This window comes from Mercurialis annua, linkage group LG4 (assembly GCF_937616625.2).
Source record: "Mercurialis annua linkage group LG4, ddMerAnnu1.2, whole genome shotgun sequence".
Lineage (NCBI taxonomy): Eukaryota > Viridiplantae > Streptophyta > Magnoliopsida > Malpighiales > Euphorbiaceae > Mercurialis > Mercurialis annua.
The window spans coordinates 28,827,690-28,843,894 of record NC_065573.1 but is presented as its reverse complement, the minus strand read 5'-3'; the positions used below and the strand labels follow the sequence as shown (position 1 = coordinate 28,843,894).

The following is a 16,205-nucleotide window of genomic DNA, read 5'->3' as shown; positions in this document are numbered from 1 at the left end:
GGTAAAATTTAAAGGCAAGTTTATTTGATTAAGGCATATAGTTTGTTGAAATGAATATTACATGATCTTGTTAGTTCCACGGATTTTAAGGAGTCTATTAACAGAACATGTAGGAAATAAAAACGTATGATCCTATACAACTTTCATTGATATACTTGGTCAATTGTAATGGCTTGATCAGACTTCATTATTTCTATTGCTTTGTTATTTTATGATATAAAAAAGTTTTAAATTCAAGAAAATTAAATATTTTGAAGGACACTAGGCCTCTCTATATAACTATAAAATTATATAATATCTTTAAAAAACAATAATTTAATATGTCAACAAATATAAAACTTATAAGAAAATTCGAAAAATAAGTTGTAATATAATTACACATGATAAAAATAATAGAAATTATTACCAGTAAGTAAAAGATTTGATCATAGATATCAAGGACTATAAATGAACCCGATAAGTACTATATTCATATTCGTTCGTAGCATATACAACCAAGCTCAAGCTTGATTTTCATTTATTTAAACCAGCTAGATATAAACTTAGACCTAAGTGGCAATATGCCCCCTAAACTTGTAAGCAATGGGCAATTAACACATAAAATTAACTTTGTGGGCAAATCAGTACCCGAACTTGGTAATTATGTGCAATTTACCCCATTTTGACAATTTACCCCTTTAATTTATAAGTAATTGTATCATAAATTGGCAATTTGCCCCCCTAAACTTGTAAGTTAATTTGCTAAAATGGGCTAATTGCCCATAATCACCAAGTTCGTGTATTGATTTGCCAACAAAGTTAATTTATGTGTCAATTGCCCATTGCTTACAAGTTGAAGGGGCAAATTGCTACTTAAGTCTATAAACTTAGTTGTATTTGGCTCATTTACATTCACAAATAGCTTAACAAATTTATTATTGTTTAGAACAAAATTGTGTAGTTCTAATAAAAAAAAAAAGCAAAACCATTTAGTTTCAATTCATGTTTGTTTAGCTACTAAACAATCACAGGCTTGTTGGCAATCATATTCATTTAGCAACTAAATGACGAACAGAACATGAACACTATATAAATTTGAAATGAACTACACATAACATCTTATTCAAAACTCAAATGGACATAAACCGAGCATGAACACCGTTCAAGTAACAAGCCAAACATGAACACCTCAAAACTCGGCTTGATTCTGGTTCATTTACAGCGCCATCAATATACCTACATCAGTCCACTTGCAACAATCTGGCCAACTAAGGTCATCCTTATATACCTTAAACCCCAAGACACTTCCCTAGATTCCCCATACTGAGCCCATTTTACGTTGCACCACAGAACTCGTGTTTCATATATTATGCAAAATCAGGATTTTAAGTGTATTTGATTAACACTAGACCATAAACAATCATCTGATGGGATTCTACCAAACCCCTGAAACTAGAGAATATCTTTTTTTTTTTTTGATAAATCTAGAGAATATCTTAATAAGTGGGTTAGTGCACTTCAACTCACAAAGTCTGTAAACCCACTCAGCCATCAAAACCGAGCTTATGTTTGCTATAAAGAAAAATCCAAAACTACAATGTTTTAAATTAAGGGCACAGGAAAAAACAAACCAACCCAAAACCGGACGCCTCAAAGCCATCAGCAACGTATCCGATTCCCTTAACCCCTTTCTAATTAGAGATACAGACAAAAATAGAACAATGAGGTACCATACTAACTCTAATCCTGGTCATTTTGGCCTTCATCTTTGACAAGCTTAATCATATCATCAATCCGGAGAATTGTAATGGCTGCTTCCGTCGCAAACTGGCAAATGAAAAAATTAACCGGCAGTAAGATACAGTTTAATAGCATAATTTAGACATATTACCATACTTGTAGTTCTACAGCCATTACCTGAATAATCTTTACTTTGCTCATTGCAGGCTCAATTACTCCAGCTTCTAAGTTGTTGCGAATTGTCCCCTTTGAAAGATCTAAGCCCATGCTGTAACAGTTGGGTAGAAGCCAAATAAAATGTGAGACGCTGAAGAGGGGACAAAAGAAACATGCAGAGACGTTTTCTTTTTCAAAATATAGTCCCCAGATTTGTGATTCTAATGAAAATATACAATGAATACAATCATTCATTCTTTTTATGACGATCAAAAAATGAATTGACATACTTCCAAATAGAAGAAAATAGTTAACAAAAAACAAATAGAATCTTTATATATACCTCGATAAATGTTTCTTATCAGCCTTTGTTTGGGCTGTATGGTGGTAAGCCCGTAGCTTTGCAACCAACTCAGTGGCATCCTTGGCAGCATTCACGGCAAGAACCTGCCACATATATTATTACTGTCTATATTAGATGCTTCAAAGAGAAGAAAAGTAGAAAAGATAAACACAAAGCACGACATTTTACACTAAACCTTTGGTATTATTAGTAAAGCTTCAGCAAACTCTGCAATGGCCAACTGCTCTCGTGATCCTAGAGTTGTTGCGAGATACTCCAAATAGACAGATAAGGCAGACTCAACCGCCCCTCCACCTGCTACTACCTGTAATACACAAACCAATGAACAAAAGCTCAATCATCATATTTGTACTTCAAAACTCACGTTGTCTGTTCGTTTACCATCAAAACAACAGTTGCAGGAAATTTCCACCCACCCACATAGGAAATGGGGGTACCTAAGCACCAATAATTCTTTCAAAACGTAATAGATAATTCTTCATTAAAGAACTGAAATGGTCTTATATTGTTAAGCATTTCAGGGTCATTAGGGAATAGAATTGCTATGAGTTGGATTAAGGTGTGCTACTCCCTGTTTTAATTTATGGTGTTGCTAGCCATGTTGTTTTATGCAGACTTAATCATGGCAGGGAGCTATGTGGAATTGTGGATAAGACCCGCCAAGAAGACTAAATACATGTCTAACAGAAAAAATTACAGCGACTTACAATCCACACATTTCATGCTAGCATATAGTTCCAGTTAAAGCAGCATTTTCATATTCAATATTTCAAACTGTGCTGTATATCAAGATTTGGACACATAACACAGAGTGTGTAATTATCAAGTGACGAATTTACCGTATCAGATTCAAGGGTCCTTTTAACAATCGATAAAGCATCATGTAGGGCTCTCTCCATCTCATCCAGCATATAGTCATTAGCGCCTCTAAGAATCAAGGAAACCTACAAATGTAATAATAATAATCAGACAACTAAGACTTACAAACATGCCAAAGTGTGTTATAACCATAGTTGTCAAATCAAGAATCGACTCGAGAATCGAAATCTTAATTTTGTGAATCAAGAATCGAGAATCGAATCGAATCGTAAGATTCGGTTTAATAAAAATAAAATAATATTAAAATATATATTATGTTAACCCATAGATATAAAATATTTTTATAGCATATTTATCTTTAAAATAAAATTATATACTCTAACAAACATAATAAAAAAATTAAGTTCTCTATAAAAGAGATAAACTCATGCAATTAAGTAGTATAAAGATAATCATTAGTATTTGTTATTTTCTAAACTCTACAGTTGTAGCCTGCACACTGCACAGTATAATTATTTTCATATTTTTTCACTAATAAACTTGATTTGACAACTCAGTAAAGTACAAATTAAAAAAACAATTAACCCTCAGTCATTATTATTTTCTCTCTTTTATTCTACTCTCAGTTCTCTCATCTACGTCTTCTTCTTCCTAGTATCCTCTCTTTTCTTTTTCTTTCTTCTGCTACTAATTCATTTTCTTCTTTTTTTCTTCAACTAAATATTAAATCAAGTTTTATTATACGAGTTTATCATTAAACGTCTTCTTCTTCTTCTCTTTTTGATATCTCACGTTGAACAATTTTATTTTTATGGAATTTACCGAATCGGCTGTATCGACCGAGTCGAACGAGTCGACCGATTCCCGATCGATTCGAACGATTCTAGGTCATTCCCGATTCACCCTATAGAGTCCCATCGTTTTGGCCTCAACTCGACTCGACTCGTACGAGTCGACTCGTGACTCGTACGAGTCTAACAACAGTGGTTATAACACCACTCTTTTTGACCTATTTCAATTTTTTTTAGTATGGAGAAGTTGCCTAAAACCTAGAAAAAGATACTTGCTGCTCATCTAATATCAGAACTGGTTATTGCAAAAAACTTTGGGGAAAGCAAATCACAGACCGCACTATTTGATTTTGTCCCCTTTATCATAATCACATCATCATCGGCAATGCGTTCTTCCACAACTTCATCAGCAGATCCAAGAAATGATGGATCAAAAGTTTCTTCCCCTTCCATATCAGCAAAAGTTGAAACCTATATGTACACCAAAAGAGAGTAAGAATTGACAACATAACATGGTAACCGAAGTACTCTGGAAGTAACATCTAAGACCTGCAGGCATAGCAAAAATGACAGACCCAATCAAATGAGACTGAAACAGAAAGAAGGGAAAACAAAGCATCTGCTCTATAATCAAGTATTCATCATGTCTAAAATCAGAGCTCCATAAAATATCTAACAGGGTACCCGTACCTTACCTTTTTGATGGAAATTTCAGAATCTGTCAAGTAATTAATGAGAATACTTATCTAGATTGCTTAAATGGAGAAAGATAAGAATACAGAACATAACAGAGTTACAGAATTGGAATTTCATCCACGGAATCATAAATTTATTGAGCAATCCCTCCATTGAAGCACAAAACCTAAATTTCTTACATGAAAGTTATTAACAAAGCATAATCACTTAAAGAACATAAGAATTACCATGGTTGCACCAGTTGCCTTGGCTACATGGCGCATATCTTCTTTCCGAACACGTCTCACGGCAATAGCTCCAGCCTCCACAAAATACTGAAATGACAGTGATATAAAATAAAACAAAATAAAGCCTTATAGACGACATCAAATTTACAGATATTGTACAACAAATTAATTACAGTGTGCCTAAGTAGAAAAATCCAAGTAGTTCATGTAAGCCTAATCTATTAAGAAGCCCGACTAGAAAGACAGTCTCCCGATCTCCTCATACCCACACAAAGTGCCTAAGTAGAAAAATCCAAGTAGTTCATGTAAGCCTGATCTATTAAGAAGCCTGACTAGAAAGACAGTCTCCCGATCTCCTCATACCCACACAATAGTCAAATTCAAATGTAAGAAGTGATGAGCACTTAATAACATTTATTGTTAGGCTGTCAAATAGACGTTTCTGTCTGCAATCATATTACATCTAGAAACCTAACACATAACAAATACTATGATCAAACGATAACAGATTAACAAATTCATAGATATATGCTGGATAAACCATAAGCATTTCTACCAGCATTTCAGCCATAAAAAAGGTACAATTTGATCACTATGACATGCTGCCAAGCCATGATCTGCTCGTGGTGATTCAAACAAAGTTATAGAGTTACAAAACCTAGATGAAAAGTAGCAAATTCATAGTGCTAGAGCATGGTGAAACTAGAATGAAATACATAAAAAGAACTGAACCTTGAGAGCCATGTCATCGATTCCTTTTGTTGTTAAAACCACATTAGCCCCAGCTTTCAAGAGCTTCTCAATACGTTCCTTTGTCATATCAATTTCTCTGCAAAGGCACTGGTATTGTTATCATCATAGTGCCATTAAGAAACTATCCACAAAACAACATTTAAAGAAGGGATAGAATTATAAGATTGTGGAGAAGGAAACAAGAAGAATGGCATGTGGCATGAACTTCTGCAGCATCGCCAGCTTTTAATTACTATAAACTTACAACTATGTGATTGCACAAAATTCATGACTAAAAGACATTTTCAAAATGTCAAAGGAAATTTTTCAAAGGAATCTGGGACTGTAGTAGTCTACTTACCTTTGCCGAATTTTCTCAAGTTCCCTGGGATCAGTGACTAAAACCTGTACACCCAATTGCATCTTTGTCTTCTGAAGATTGAAGTCAAGACACGCAATTTTAGCAGATGCAACTCTTGTAGGCATTCCTTGAGCAGCACGACCGGTATTCAGAGCATAGCCATTCAGCAGGTAGCTATCTTTTGCGCTTTTTCCATGTGCTTTCAATATATTGATACTCTGGAAAATTAGGCAAGCAGCCAGAACATTAGAACCATCAATCCACAGCATATGTAAAATTTCATAGAAAAACAAACTCAAGAAACAGACAAGTATTCAAAATTTCCACTGATGTCATTGTACATAAGCATGCACAATAAACTCTCATTGCACTATATTGGAGCAAAACAATGACTAACCTTTATTGGGTATTTAATTTCTCCCCGAGCATTGGTCATCTTGACTGATTGTACAGCAGCTACAACCTATAGAAATATATTCATTACATAAACGAATTGCCAAACATGATTACACATGTTCCCCCAACTGAAATTGTTTTGTTACAATTTCACCAAGAAACCAAGACGCTATTTTATATTTTTTGAACTCAATCATAACCAGCATAGTACTAATCCTATCTAGACAACAAATTCACATTTCTTCGAGAAAGAATAGCATACCATATTTGCAAAAAAATCACTGTCTCCAGCTATCAGCTTCGAGGACATGCTTGTCTTGGCACAGTTTACTAGAGAGTCTTTTCCAAGCTTTTCAACCTATGGCATTCAGTAAGATTAGTTGCTAACAAATATACTGAACAGATTAGGGAATGCAGTAATGTAGTATATAAAAGTAGGAGGCATGGCATCCAAAAAACAAGTATTTAGCAGATTCAAGTACATTCAAAATAATCATAAACTAGAAGAGTTAAAAGCAGTAGGATGACTTCTGTTATTTATCAGGTTTACTCATTTAAATTTACCCCAGCCCTCATCTTTCGCATAACATTACATTTGAATATGTAACTTTGCTACAACAGGTCACATGCCATAAGCAGTGGAAGATTTTAATAATACTAATATAGAGTCAATCCTCGTCTTTAATTATATAAATTACTATTTAATAATAAATCAAATGGAGCCTTACCTTCACTGCTAATTTTTCATCAACATATTTACATGCTTCCCTCATTGCAAGCTGTCCACAGCAAAAACAGTAGAAGTAAAATAATTAGGGAAAAAATCCAATGGTAAACCACACGAGGTAGTTGGTGGGAACATTTAAATGCACTTGATATTGAGTGTATAGCATGCGTGAAAAAAACTGAAAATAGAAACTCACTCTGTATCCACTGATTATTGATGTCGGGTGAATCTTATTCCTGACCAAATCATTTGCTCTCTGACAAATATATGATCCAATCAAGGATCTCAAATCTTTAGAAAAACAGAAATTTTCAACATCCAATTTCAAGAGAAAAGGGGGGGGGGAGAAAAAAAGTTTAACTCAACAGACAGGAAAGAACACGATGCAATTACCTTAAGCAACTCTGCAGCAAATATAACAACTGAAGTTGTTCCATCTCCAACTTCTCGGTCTTGAAGCTCAGCCAACTCAACAAGCACCTAACAACTCATAACACGAAAAAGGACAAACTCATTAGTAAAAAAGACGAGGTAAGTATCAGTATACTGCTACGACATAAAATCAATAACAGAAAAAAGAATCCACCTTGGCAGCTGGGTGTTCTACTTCCAGCATTTTAAGAATCGTAGCACCATCATTTGTAATCGTTACATCACCGATATCATCTACCAACATCTGTAACACAAAAATAACATAAAAACAGACAGTTAAAACCCTAAAACGAACAGTTAATACTAATCCCTGCTTACATAGGTTCGACAAATGAAATTCCAAATTAATCAATTAAAAGGGAAAATAAATACCTTGTCGAGGCCAACAGGACCAAGTGAAGATTTAACAATGTTGGCCACAGCTTGACACGCCATCACTAACGCACATCAAAACAGCACAAAGAAAAGAAAATACTTCAATTAAGTAGCTCAGAACACGAAAATAAAAATCTCAGTTAAATTGAAATAGTTAAAGGAGATTATGAAAGAGTGAGTAGAGAAGAACCGTTTTGAGTGCGAACGTCCTGGCCGGATTGGCGTTCGCCTAGAATATCAGGAGACATTTTTGTTCAGATGGTGAACTGGAAATGGAAAACCCTAGAATTTTCAGATCTTACAGTGTGAGGGGTTTTTTTTTTTGTTTTTAATGAGCAGTGGTGTTAGGGTTTTTGATTTCTGTAATTTGGAAAAGAACACAGCGAGTGAAAGTGTAACGAGATACTACACTAGTAAAGGGGGGTCTCTCAATTGTTTAACTACGGCGAGACGTCGTCGTTTCCATTTTAGTAGTTTTAAAAAAAAGGGAAAAGGGTCATGTAAGCCCCTAAAGTTTAGCTTTAGGATCAAGTAAGCCCTCAACGTCCGAAAAGGTGCAAATATGCCCCCAACGTCTTAAAATGTTGACAATCAGGCCCCCCTGTTTGGACAACTCGGCCCATAACATATCATTTATACGTCAAAATTAAGGGCCTATTTGTCAATATTTTAAAAAGTTAGGGGCATATTTGAATCTTTTCGGACGTTGGGGACTTATTTGATTTTAAAGCCAAATTTTAGGGGCATAAGTGACCCTTTTCCCTTAAAACAAATCATATTTAGGGTCACTTTAACCCCCCCCCCCCCCAAAAAAAAAAACTTGACACAAAATATCAAAAACATTCAAAATAAAAAAGTTGTATCACTTTTACCTAAACTTGTCAAAATCAGTATAAAAACACCCCTATGCTGACGTGGCATCTTAATTGCAGAGTGAGTTTCTAATTAATCATAATTTACTATAATAAATCATATTTAAATACTAATTAATTATAGTTTAATCCTAATTAACCTAAGGACCTTTTTAAACTTTTTTAAAAAAAATAATTGTTTTTTTTTTCAATTTTCGGCGAGGAAGAGCTCCTCCTCTCCGGATGTCTGTTCTTCGGATAACAGACTTGCCGATCCGTTCTTACTCGACAACAAATTAATGGAGTCTGTTTTTTGAGGAAGAAGAACATATATGTGGGTCTGTTCAATATTTTAAAAAAAAATTAACATTGTTTATTAAAAATATAAAAAAATTGGGTTTAATTTGTTGTATATATGAAAATTGAGGGTAAATTTATTGTATATATAAATTTTAAGGGTTAATTTGTTAATAAAGTTTAAAATCAAAGGGAATAATTTTTTTTTATTATTAGTTATTAATTTATAACGTTTAAAAAAATTAGGACCAATTTAAATCTTTCTCCATCAAAAACCACCTTGGAGTGCATCTCACTCTCTGGGTGAGAGGGGGCGGGAGGGGGCGGGGTGTACCAATTTTGACAAGTTCAGAATAAAATAATCTTATTTTACTACTTTGAACGTTTTTTATACTTTGTGTTAAATTAAGAGGGTAAAATGATCTTTTGCCACATCATTAATTGTAATTTGCAATATGCTAAGTCTTACTTAGAAAGATTTTGAATATCCTGAAATGGGCTAATATTTATATAATAAAAAAAAACTACTAATGTTTAATTTTATTATGATTGCACACGCGTTAGCGAGAATTTTTCTTCTTGATTGTTTTCATCTTGGCTGGTCGAAAACAGAAAAATCTATTGTTATTGAAAAGTTGTTCCAATTGACGGCCAACCCGCATTTGGAACACAGTCATTAAAGATTGTTTGACTAGCAGTTTATTGACCGAATCTTGGTGGGATAGTATTCCCAGAGGCAGACACAGCGTTCTCTGCAGAGTTTATAGACGTATAAATCATTTATATCCAGGAGTTGCTGCTTATCAAAATAAATCTGATACTCTGCGCTATGTGAGGAGCGTGCTTATCCATTACAACAATTAAAAGAAATAATTTTTTTATTATTATTATATATTAATTTATAACGTTTAAAAAAATTATGACCATTTTAAATTTTTCTCCATGAAAAACCACATTGGAAAAAATAAATCACCATCAAAATCATAGTGTATCTCACTCGCTAGGTGAGAGGGGGCGGGGGGGGGGGGGGGGGGAGGGGTTACCAATTTTGACAAGTCCAGAATAAAAGCGATATTATTTTGCTAATTTGAACGTTTTTTATACTTTGTTTCAAATTAAGAGGATAAAATAATCTTTTATTCCATATTTATTACTCCCATGTTGTTTAACTTAAGAATTCAAGTCAAGTATGATTTCAAATAAAAAATGAGTATTTTATAAGAACATGTAAGCTTGATTTACCTATTATCAATGACATTTGCGCTTTTATAATTAATGTCTCTAAATTTTATTTTTAACTTGGAAATTTTTTGAGTTTTAGTTTGACGATTAGCAAAATTGCTATCGTCTAACTTTTGATAGACTGACAAGGCACAAAAAACACTTTTAAAAATATAAAATATTCAAAATATTTCTAAAATTCTAAAAGAAAAACTCAAAATTAATGAACTCATGGGCGACTGTCTCCCACTCCTAGTCGCCAACAGCATTTACCACAGCTATTGTCACCCAATTCTTTCATTAATAAAATTTAAAATGCTTATCATGTAAAATTAAATTAGTTATTTATAAAATTATGAATCAAATTTATTTATAGCTTGTATAATGGAGAGGATTAATGGAAGTTTTTTTATTAATTCTCAACAAAAAGATTTTTCTTATTATTTCTCACCAAATATAGCAGTATCATCGGTGTTTTTTAAATCACCTATTTAAATTCTATTTATTTTAATAAGTGTTATAGTCTATATTAACTTCTAATCTCTACACATTATAATGTTATAATCTATTAACTTCAATCTCTACACTTTAGAGTGTTCAATGCATATTAACTTATAATCTCTACAAATTAGTTATACTAAATATTAATTTTTAAAAAATAAAATTACTTTAGAATTTTGACAAATTTACATGTTATAAAAATATTTATTTAATTTTTATTATTTTAATATTACACTTTATTTTATTTTTACCTGATATGAAAATTATTATTAAAAGAGTATTAATATTAGAGATAAACGGTATTTTCAAATTATCTATTATTAACATTAAAATAGATTTTTATTTTATTAGTCTTCATATAATAAATCTTTATCACATTTATTTATATATATTAAAAAAATTATTATTTAAAAAAATTATTAATTTGATCCCGCGTTAATACGTGGAACTTATGTCTAGTTTTATAATACTTCTTAAATCAAAATCAATTAGATGTATATAGATAAATCCATTTTTAACTATGTTCGGTAGTCAAATTATTGTTTTGTGAAAATCTAAGGGAGTATATTTATTTTATGTCTAAATAAAAAAACCCGACCTTTTAGCCTATTTTCAATCCTACCCTTATATTGTATACTGTTCAATTACCCTATTTCGCATTTTATCGTTTCAATTCCAATTTTTTTAATTTTCATCAATTTTTTTATTTAAGTGATAAAATCATTCAATTAACTAAGTTTGAAATTAAAATAAAATTAATTTCCATTCAACAATTTATAAATAAATACTTTATTTTTAAAAACTAATTAAAATTAATCTAAATTCTTAATTAATTTAACTAAATCTAAATAAATTTTAAACACTTATAATTAATATATGCTAGACATGAAGAATGTTTTTGAATTTTTTTAAATGAAAAAGATGTCAATTAAATATTTCAGAATACAATTAAAACACAAAAATACAAAATAGGATAACGTTGACCCGTTTTCAATGTTAGGATAGGATTGAAAAGAGACCAAAATGTCAGGTTTTTTTTAAGCCTAATTACTTAAAAAAAAACCACCTTGTAACATTTTGTCGTTTATACCCTATCCTAGAAAAAATTTATTTGTACCTTATTTTTGATTTTTCATTTTCATATCTATCCCGAAGTATTAAATTGATCTCTTTTCATGTGCAAAAAAGACTAAAATAATTCTTCATATTTAGCTACTATTCTAATTAGACATTAACATTATTAATTGTACAAAAGTACATTCTTCTCTAAAAAAATTTCAATTGATAATAAATATTTAATTTATATAATTAATATATGATTGTTTTAAATCAAAAACCGTAAAAAAATTGATACTTACATAAATAAAATTAATTTATATTTTTTTAAGAAAAAATTCGGACTCCTCTTTAAAAGAGGAGCACGAGCTGCTCCTCCTTCCATGCTCAGCTCCTTCCCCCATAGGATGAAGAAGCAAGGGAGGAGCAAGTTATTCCTTCCTATGGAAGAAGAAGTTGCTCCTCCGATTCCCATGCTTCTCCTAAAAAAGTTAGTTTTTTTTTAAAAATAGAGGATTTTGAAAATCAGAGGATACGGTAGTAGGTCAGAAATATTTTTTTAAATAATTTATATAAAATATCTAAGAACAATAAATTATATGATTTATTTGGATATTTTTAAAGTTGGAGGATTTATTTGTATTTTTTTAAATAAGAAAAAAATATGATGTAACCATTCTATTTAGTTGTTATTAATATTTTTATTTTTAAATTATTTAAATTGTCAATTGTACCTTTTTCGAGTTAGACACGAAAACGAAAAAATCCAAAATATGGTACAAATATATTTTTTCCTAGGTCAGGATATAAACCAAAAAATATTAGAGCAAATTACTTATAGGCCCCTGAGGTATACCATAATTAACAGTTTGGTACCCCTTGTTTCAAAAGTCTACTTAATGGTCTCTCAGTTTTAATCCCGTTAACTGAGAGATCCTTCTGTTAATTTGCGGGACTAAATCGTTTAACGGATTGAAACTCGGAAAATAAATCGTTTAAAAGTGAGGGATCAAATCGTTTAATAAAATTAAAAGTGAGGGATCTAATCGTTCACAAAACTAAAGGTGAAGTACTAAATTGTTTGAAAATAAGTGTCGAAATTAACGGAGGGATCTAATAGTTAACAGAATTAAACTTAAGAGATCATTAAGTAGACTTTTAAAATAAGGGGTATCAATCTGTCAATTATAGTATACTTTAGAGACCTTAGCATAATTTGCTCAAAATATTATAAGGGGAAGTTTTTAAGTAATTAAGCTTTTTTTTAAGCATTACGCCTTTATTTTATGATTTTATCCCATTTTTCCTATTGGATGAGTTATAAAAACAAAGAAAGAATGTCGTTTTGTTTTGCAAAGTGTACAGTAGTAGAGGAGAGGACCATGTATCTCCCGAGCTGCGTGCTCCTGAGGGGAAAAGTCAGCAATGGAAGATATAAATATAATACCAAGGAAGAGTACCATGGAAGAAAATTGTACTTGTATTTCCTATTTCCCGTTCAATTTTGATTTGGCAGAGAAATGGCATCATCATCCGATTTATTTGAGCAGAACGCTTGCGATTTCTCTACGGAAGGAACCCCAGATTCCGATAGGGATTTCTGGAACTTAATGTCCACTTCGAGAAGAGAGAGTGATTGGGGACATGTTTTGTTGAGGAAGAAGAGCAAGAAGAATAAGAGGCTGAAAATAGATGTGAGTAGTACAGGTGGTAGTTCTGGAGTCAACAGTACTTCGAGTGAACTTTCAGAAGCTCTCTCCGCTATCTCTGCACATCTAAGTTTATCATCTTCTTCTTCTGGAACACGAAAAGACGGGACGGAGAATGAGGATGAGGAGCTGATATGGAAAGTTGTTGAAGATTTGCAGATTGAGGTAATATAACATTATCCCCATTCTCTAATATTTATTAAATCAATTTTGCTTATAATAGCATCGTTCTTAGGACTGTAACTGATCTGCCCGAGCTGAATATTTAGATATTCAGGCTTTGTTGGTCTGATTTAGGGGTTTTCAAACTATGGTCTATGGGTTATGTGGGGTTATGAACTTTGGATGAGATAATATTTTTAGTGTAATATTGACAATCTGAATTTTTTTTACATATTGGCCTCCTTAAATATGAATTCTTACAAATTTATAAAACCATATTTGAACACTTCTAGTTTGATTTTTGTGAGCTAGTTCAAACTCAAAAAGTTCAAGCTTAGCTCGAATATAAACAAACTTGGCATGAGCTCAAAAATGGCTCGAGCTTGACTAGTAAGTGTCCTTATGCCATATTCATGTCTGATGAACTTGAGCTGGGCTGAAACTCAACTCCTAATTAGCTTGATAGTAAAAAATAAACATCTTTTCTACCAATTTATCAACTAGGATCAATATTTACTTTTATGTTTTTTTGCTAGCCCAGAATATGGGTTCTTGAACTTTTGTCATTTACTGTCATTACAGACTGCTTGGAATGAGAAACAAAATGAATCTTCTTTTGATGCAAGAGAACCAACTAGAGAAGATAATTTTATGGCCCCACCAGCAATTGGGATGGAATTCTCTTCTGAGCAGGAAGTTCTTGAGTTCTATCAAATTTATGCTAAAGAAACAGGGTTTAGTGTGAGAAAAGGAAAAGTCCAACGGCTGTCTAACGGAAACTTAAGAAAAAAGTACTACTTTTGTTCAAAAGAAGGGATTAAACAATCAAACAAGAAAGCCAAGTACAAGAGAAGAGAAACAAGAACAGGTTGCCATGCCAGGATTCAGTGTACAATAAAAGATGGAAAATGGGTGATCTCACAATTCTTTCAAGATCATAACCATCCCCTTAGTGGAAAAGAAGCTGTGCACAGACAGTGCACACAAAAATCAAGAACTCCAAATCAAGATTCTTCACTTATCTCAACTCGAACAATTCTGGACACCAGGCTTCTAGGAAAAGAGAATGCAGTGTCCAAATTAGTAGAATATGAGAAGTCTGGAATGTCTTTGATAACAGAATGAGCAAACGCCTCACGGATGAAGTGGCAATCAACCTCGATATGTTTAGTGCGTTCATGGAAGATAGGGTTTGCAGAAATGTGAATAGCACTTGTATTATCCCCATGAAGAGATGTAGGACCATATGGAGGAAAACCCAGCTCACTCAATAGCCCACGAAGCCAATGTATCTCAGCACAAGCTTGAGACATAGCCCTATATTCAGATTCAGTAGATGACTTAGAAACACGGTCTTGTTTCTTACTTTTCCAGGATACAAGAGCATGTCCAAGAAACATACACCAACCCGTAGTGGAACGTCTAGTGTCACTACATCCGGCATAATCGGCATCACTATATGCTACTAGATTAAGTGAATTACTAGAACCATAGAAGAGTCCACGCAAAGAGGTACCCTTAATGTAGCGTATAATTCGTCGAACTGCAGCCATATGTAGGTGTCTAGGAGAAGCCATGAACTGACTTACCTGCTGAACTGCATAAGATATATCAGGTCTAGTGATTGTAAGATAAACCAAGCTACCAACAAGAGTACGATAAACAGTAGGGTCTGGTAAGAGGTCACCCTCTTCCTTGCGCAACTTAAGATTAAGTTCCATGGGAGTATCAAGAGGAGTAGAGTCTTGGAGACCAGCAGTAGCTACCAAGTCCTGAGCATACTTCTTTTGTGACAAAAAAATACCATGTGAATCAGTAGTAATTTCAAGGCCCAGAAAATATGTGAGAGCGCCTAAATCTTTCATGTGAAAAGAATCTTGTAAATGATGTTTTACTTGAGAGATCAAAACTGAATCAGTACCTGTGATAACTATATCATCAACATATACTAAGAGAATAACAATACCCAGCTCAGTTTTGCGAAGAAATAAAGATGCATCATACTTGCTTTTGACAAAAGCAAACTTGAGTAGAGTAGACGTAAATTTCTCATACCAGGCACGAGGGGCTTGCTTAAGACCATACAAGGAACGACGCAATTTGCAAACTGCAGAAGTAGGAGTAGAGAATAAACCTGCAGGAGGGCGCATATAGACATCTTCCTTGAGATCACCGTGAAGAAAAGCATTCTTCACATCCATTTGGTGTAAACTCCAACATTGAGAAGCAGCGATTGCCAAAATTGTGCGTATAGTAGTCATTTTGGCCACCGGAGCAAAAGTCTCTTCATAATTAACTCCATATTCTTGATTATTGCCAAGTGCTACTAATCGAGCCTTATATCTGTCCAAACTACCATCAGACTTGACCTTGATAGAGTAGACCCATTTACATCCAAGTGGAGTCACTCCGATAGGACAATCCACCACTTCCCAAGTCTTATTAGTTTCAAGAGCCCGTAATTCCTCTTGCATAGCATGCTGCCAGCATTGCTCTTTTACTGCCTGTGAGTATCCAGCAGGAATAGAAATAGCAGATATAGTGGCAGAGAGGGCAGAAGTAGAGTTACCTGTCGAAAACCCATAACGTTCAGGAGGAATAGTAACTCTCGAG

General features: G+C 33.1%; 2 protein-coding genes across 2 annotated transcripts; one reads left to right on the top strand and one right to left on the bottom strand.

The window, feature by feature from the left end:
- Positions 1-1,512: 1,512 nt before the first annotated feature.
- On the bottom strand, positions 1,513-8,192 carry LOC126677310 (T-complex protein 1 subunit alpha). Its single transcript, XM_050371866.2, has 17 exons — positions 7,986-8,192; positions 7,793-7,857; positions 7,575-7,664; positions 7,382-7,468; positions 7,185-7,244; positions 6,990-7,040; positions 6,524-6,619; positions 6,263-6,328; positions 5,866-6,083; positions 5,505-5,601; positions 4,773-4,859; positions 4,186-4,320; positions 3,079-3,183; positions 2,415-2,543; positions 2,219-2,322; positions 1,897-1,987; positions 1,513-1,806 (listed from the first exon to the last, which is right to left on the bottom strand). Exons 1-17 carry the CDS (start codon positions 8,041-8,043, stop codon positions 1,720-1,722), a joined length of 1,626 nt encoding a protein of 541 aa, XP_050227823.1. The 5' UTR covers positions 8,044-8,192; the 3' UTR covers positions 1,513-1,719.
- Positions 8,193-13,064: 4,872 nt separating this feature from the next.
- Positions 13,065-14,729, top strand: LOC130015446 (protein FAR1-RELATED SEQUENCE 8-like). The gene is made up of 2 exons (XM_056105600.1): positions 13,065-13,595; positions 14,175-14,729. Exons 1-2 carry the CDS (start codon positions 13,242-13,244, stop codon positions 14,715-14,717), a joined length of 897 nt encoding a protein of 298 aa, XP_055961575.1. The 5' UTR covers positions 13,065-13,241; the 3' UTR covers positions 14,718-14,729.
- Positions 14,730-16,205: the final 1,476 nt, after the last annotated feature.

Coding starts and splice junctions, on each gene's coding strand:
- LOC126677310 (XM_050371866.2), bottom strand. CDS start 8,043: ATGTCTCCTGATATTCTAGGCGAACGCCAATCCGGCCAGGACGTTCGC. Junction 7,469..7,574: donor TAGAACACCCAGCTGCCAAG/GTGGATTCTTTT, acceptor ATGAGTTGTTAG/GTGCTTGTTGAGTTGGCTGA. Junction 2,323..2,414: donor CTTTACTAATAATACCAAAG/GTTTAGTGTAAA, acceptor TATATGTGGCAG/GTTCTTGCCGTGAATGCTGC.
- LOC130015446 (XM_056105600.1), top strand. CDS start 13,242: ATGGCATCATCATCCGATTTATTTGAGCAGAACGCTTGCGATTTCTCT. Junction 13,596..14,174: donor TTGAAGATTTGCAGATTGAG/GTAATATAACAT, acceptor CTGTCATTACAG/ACTGCTTGGAATGAGAAACA.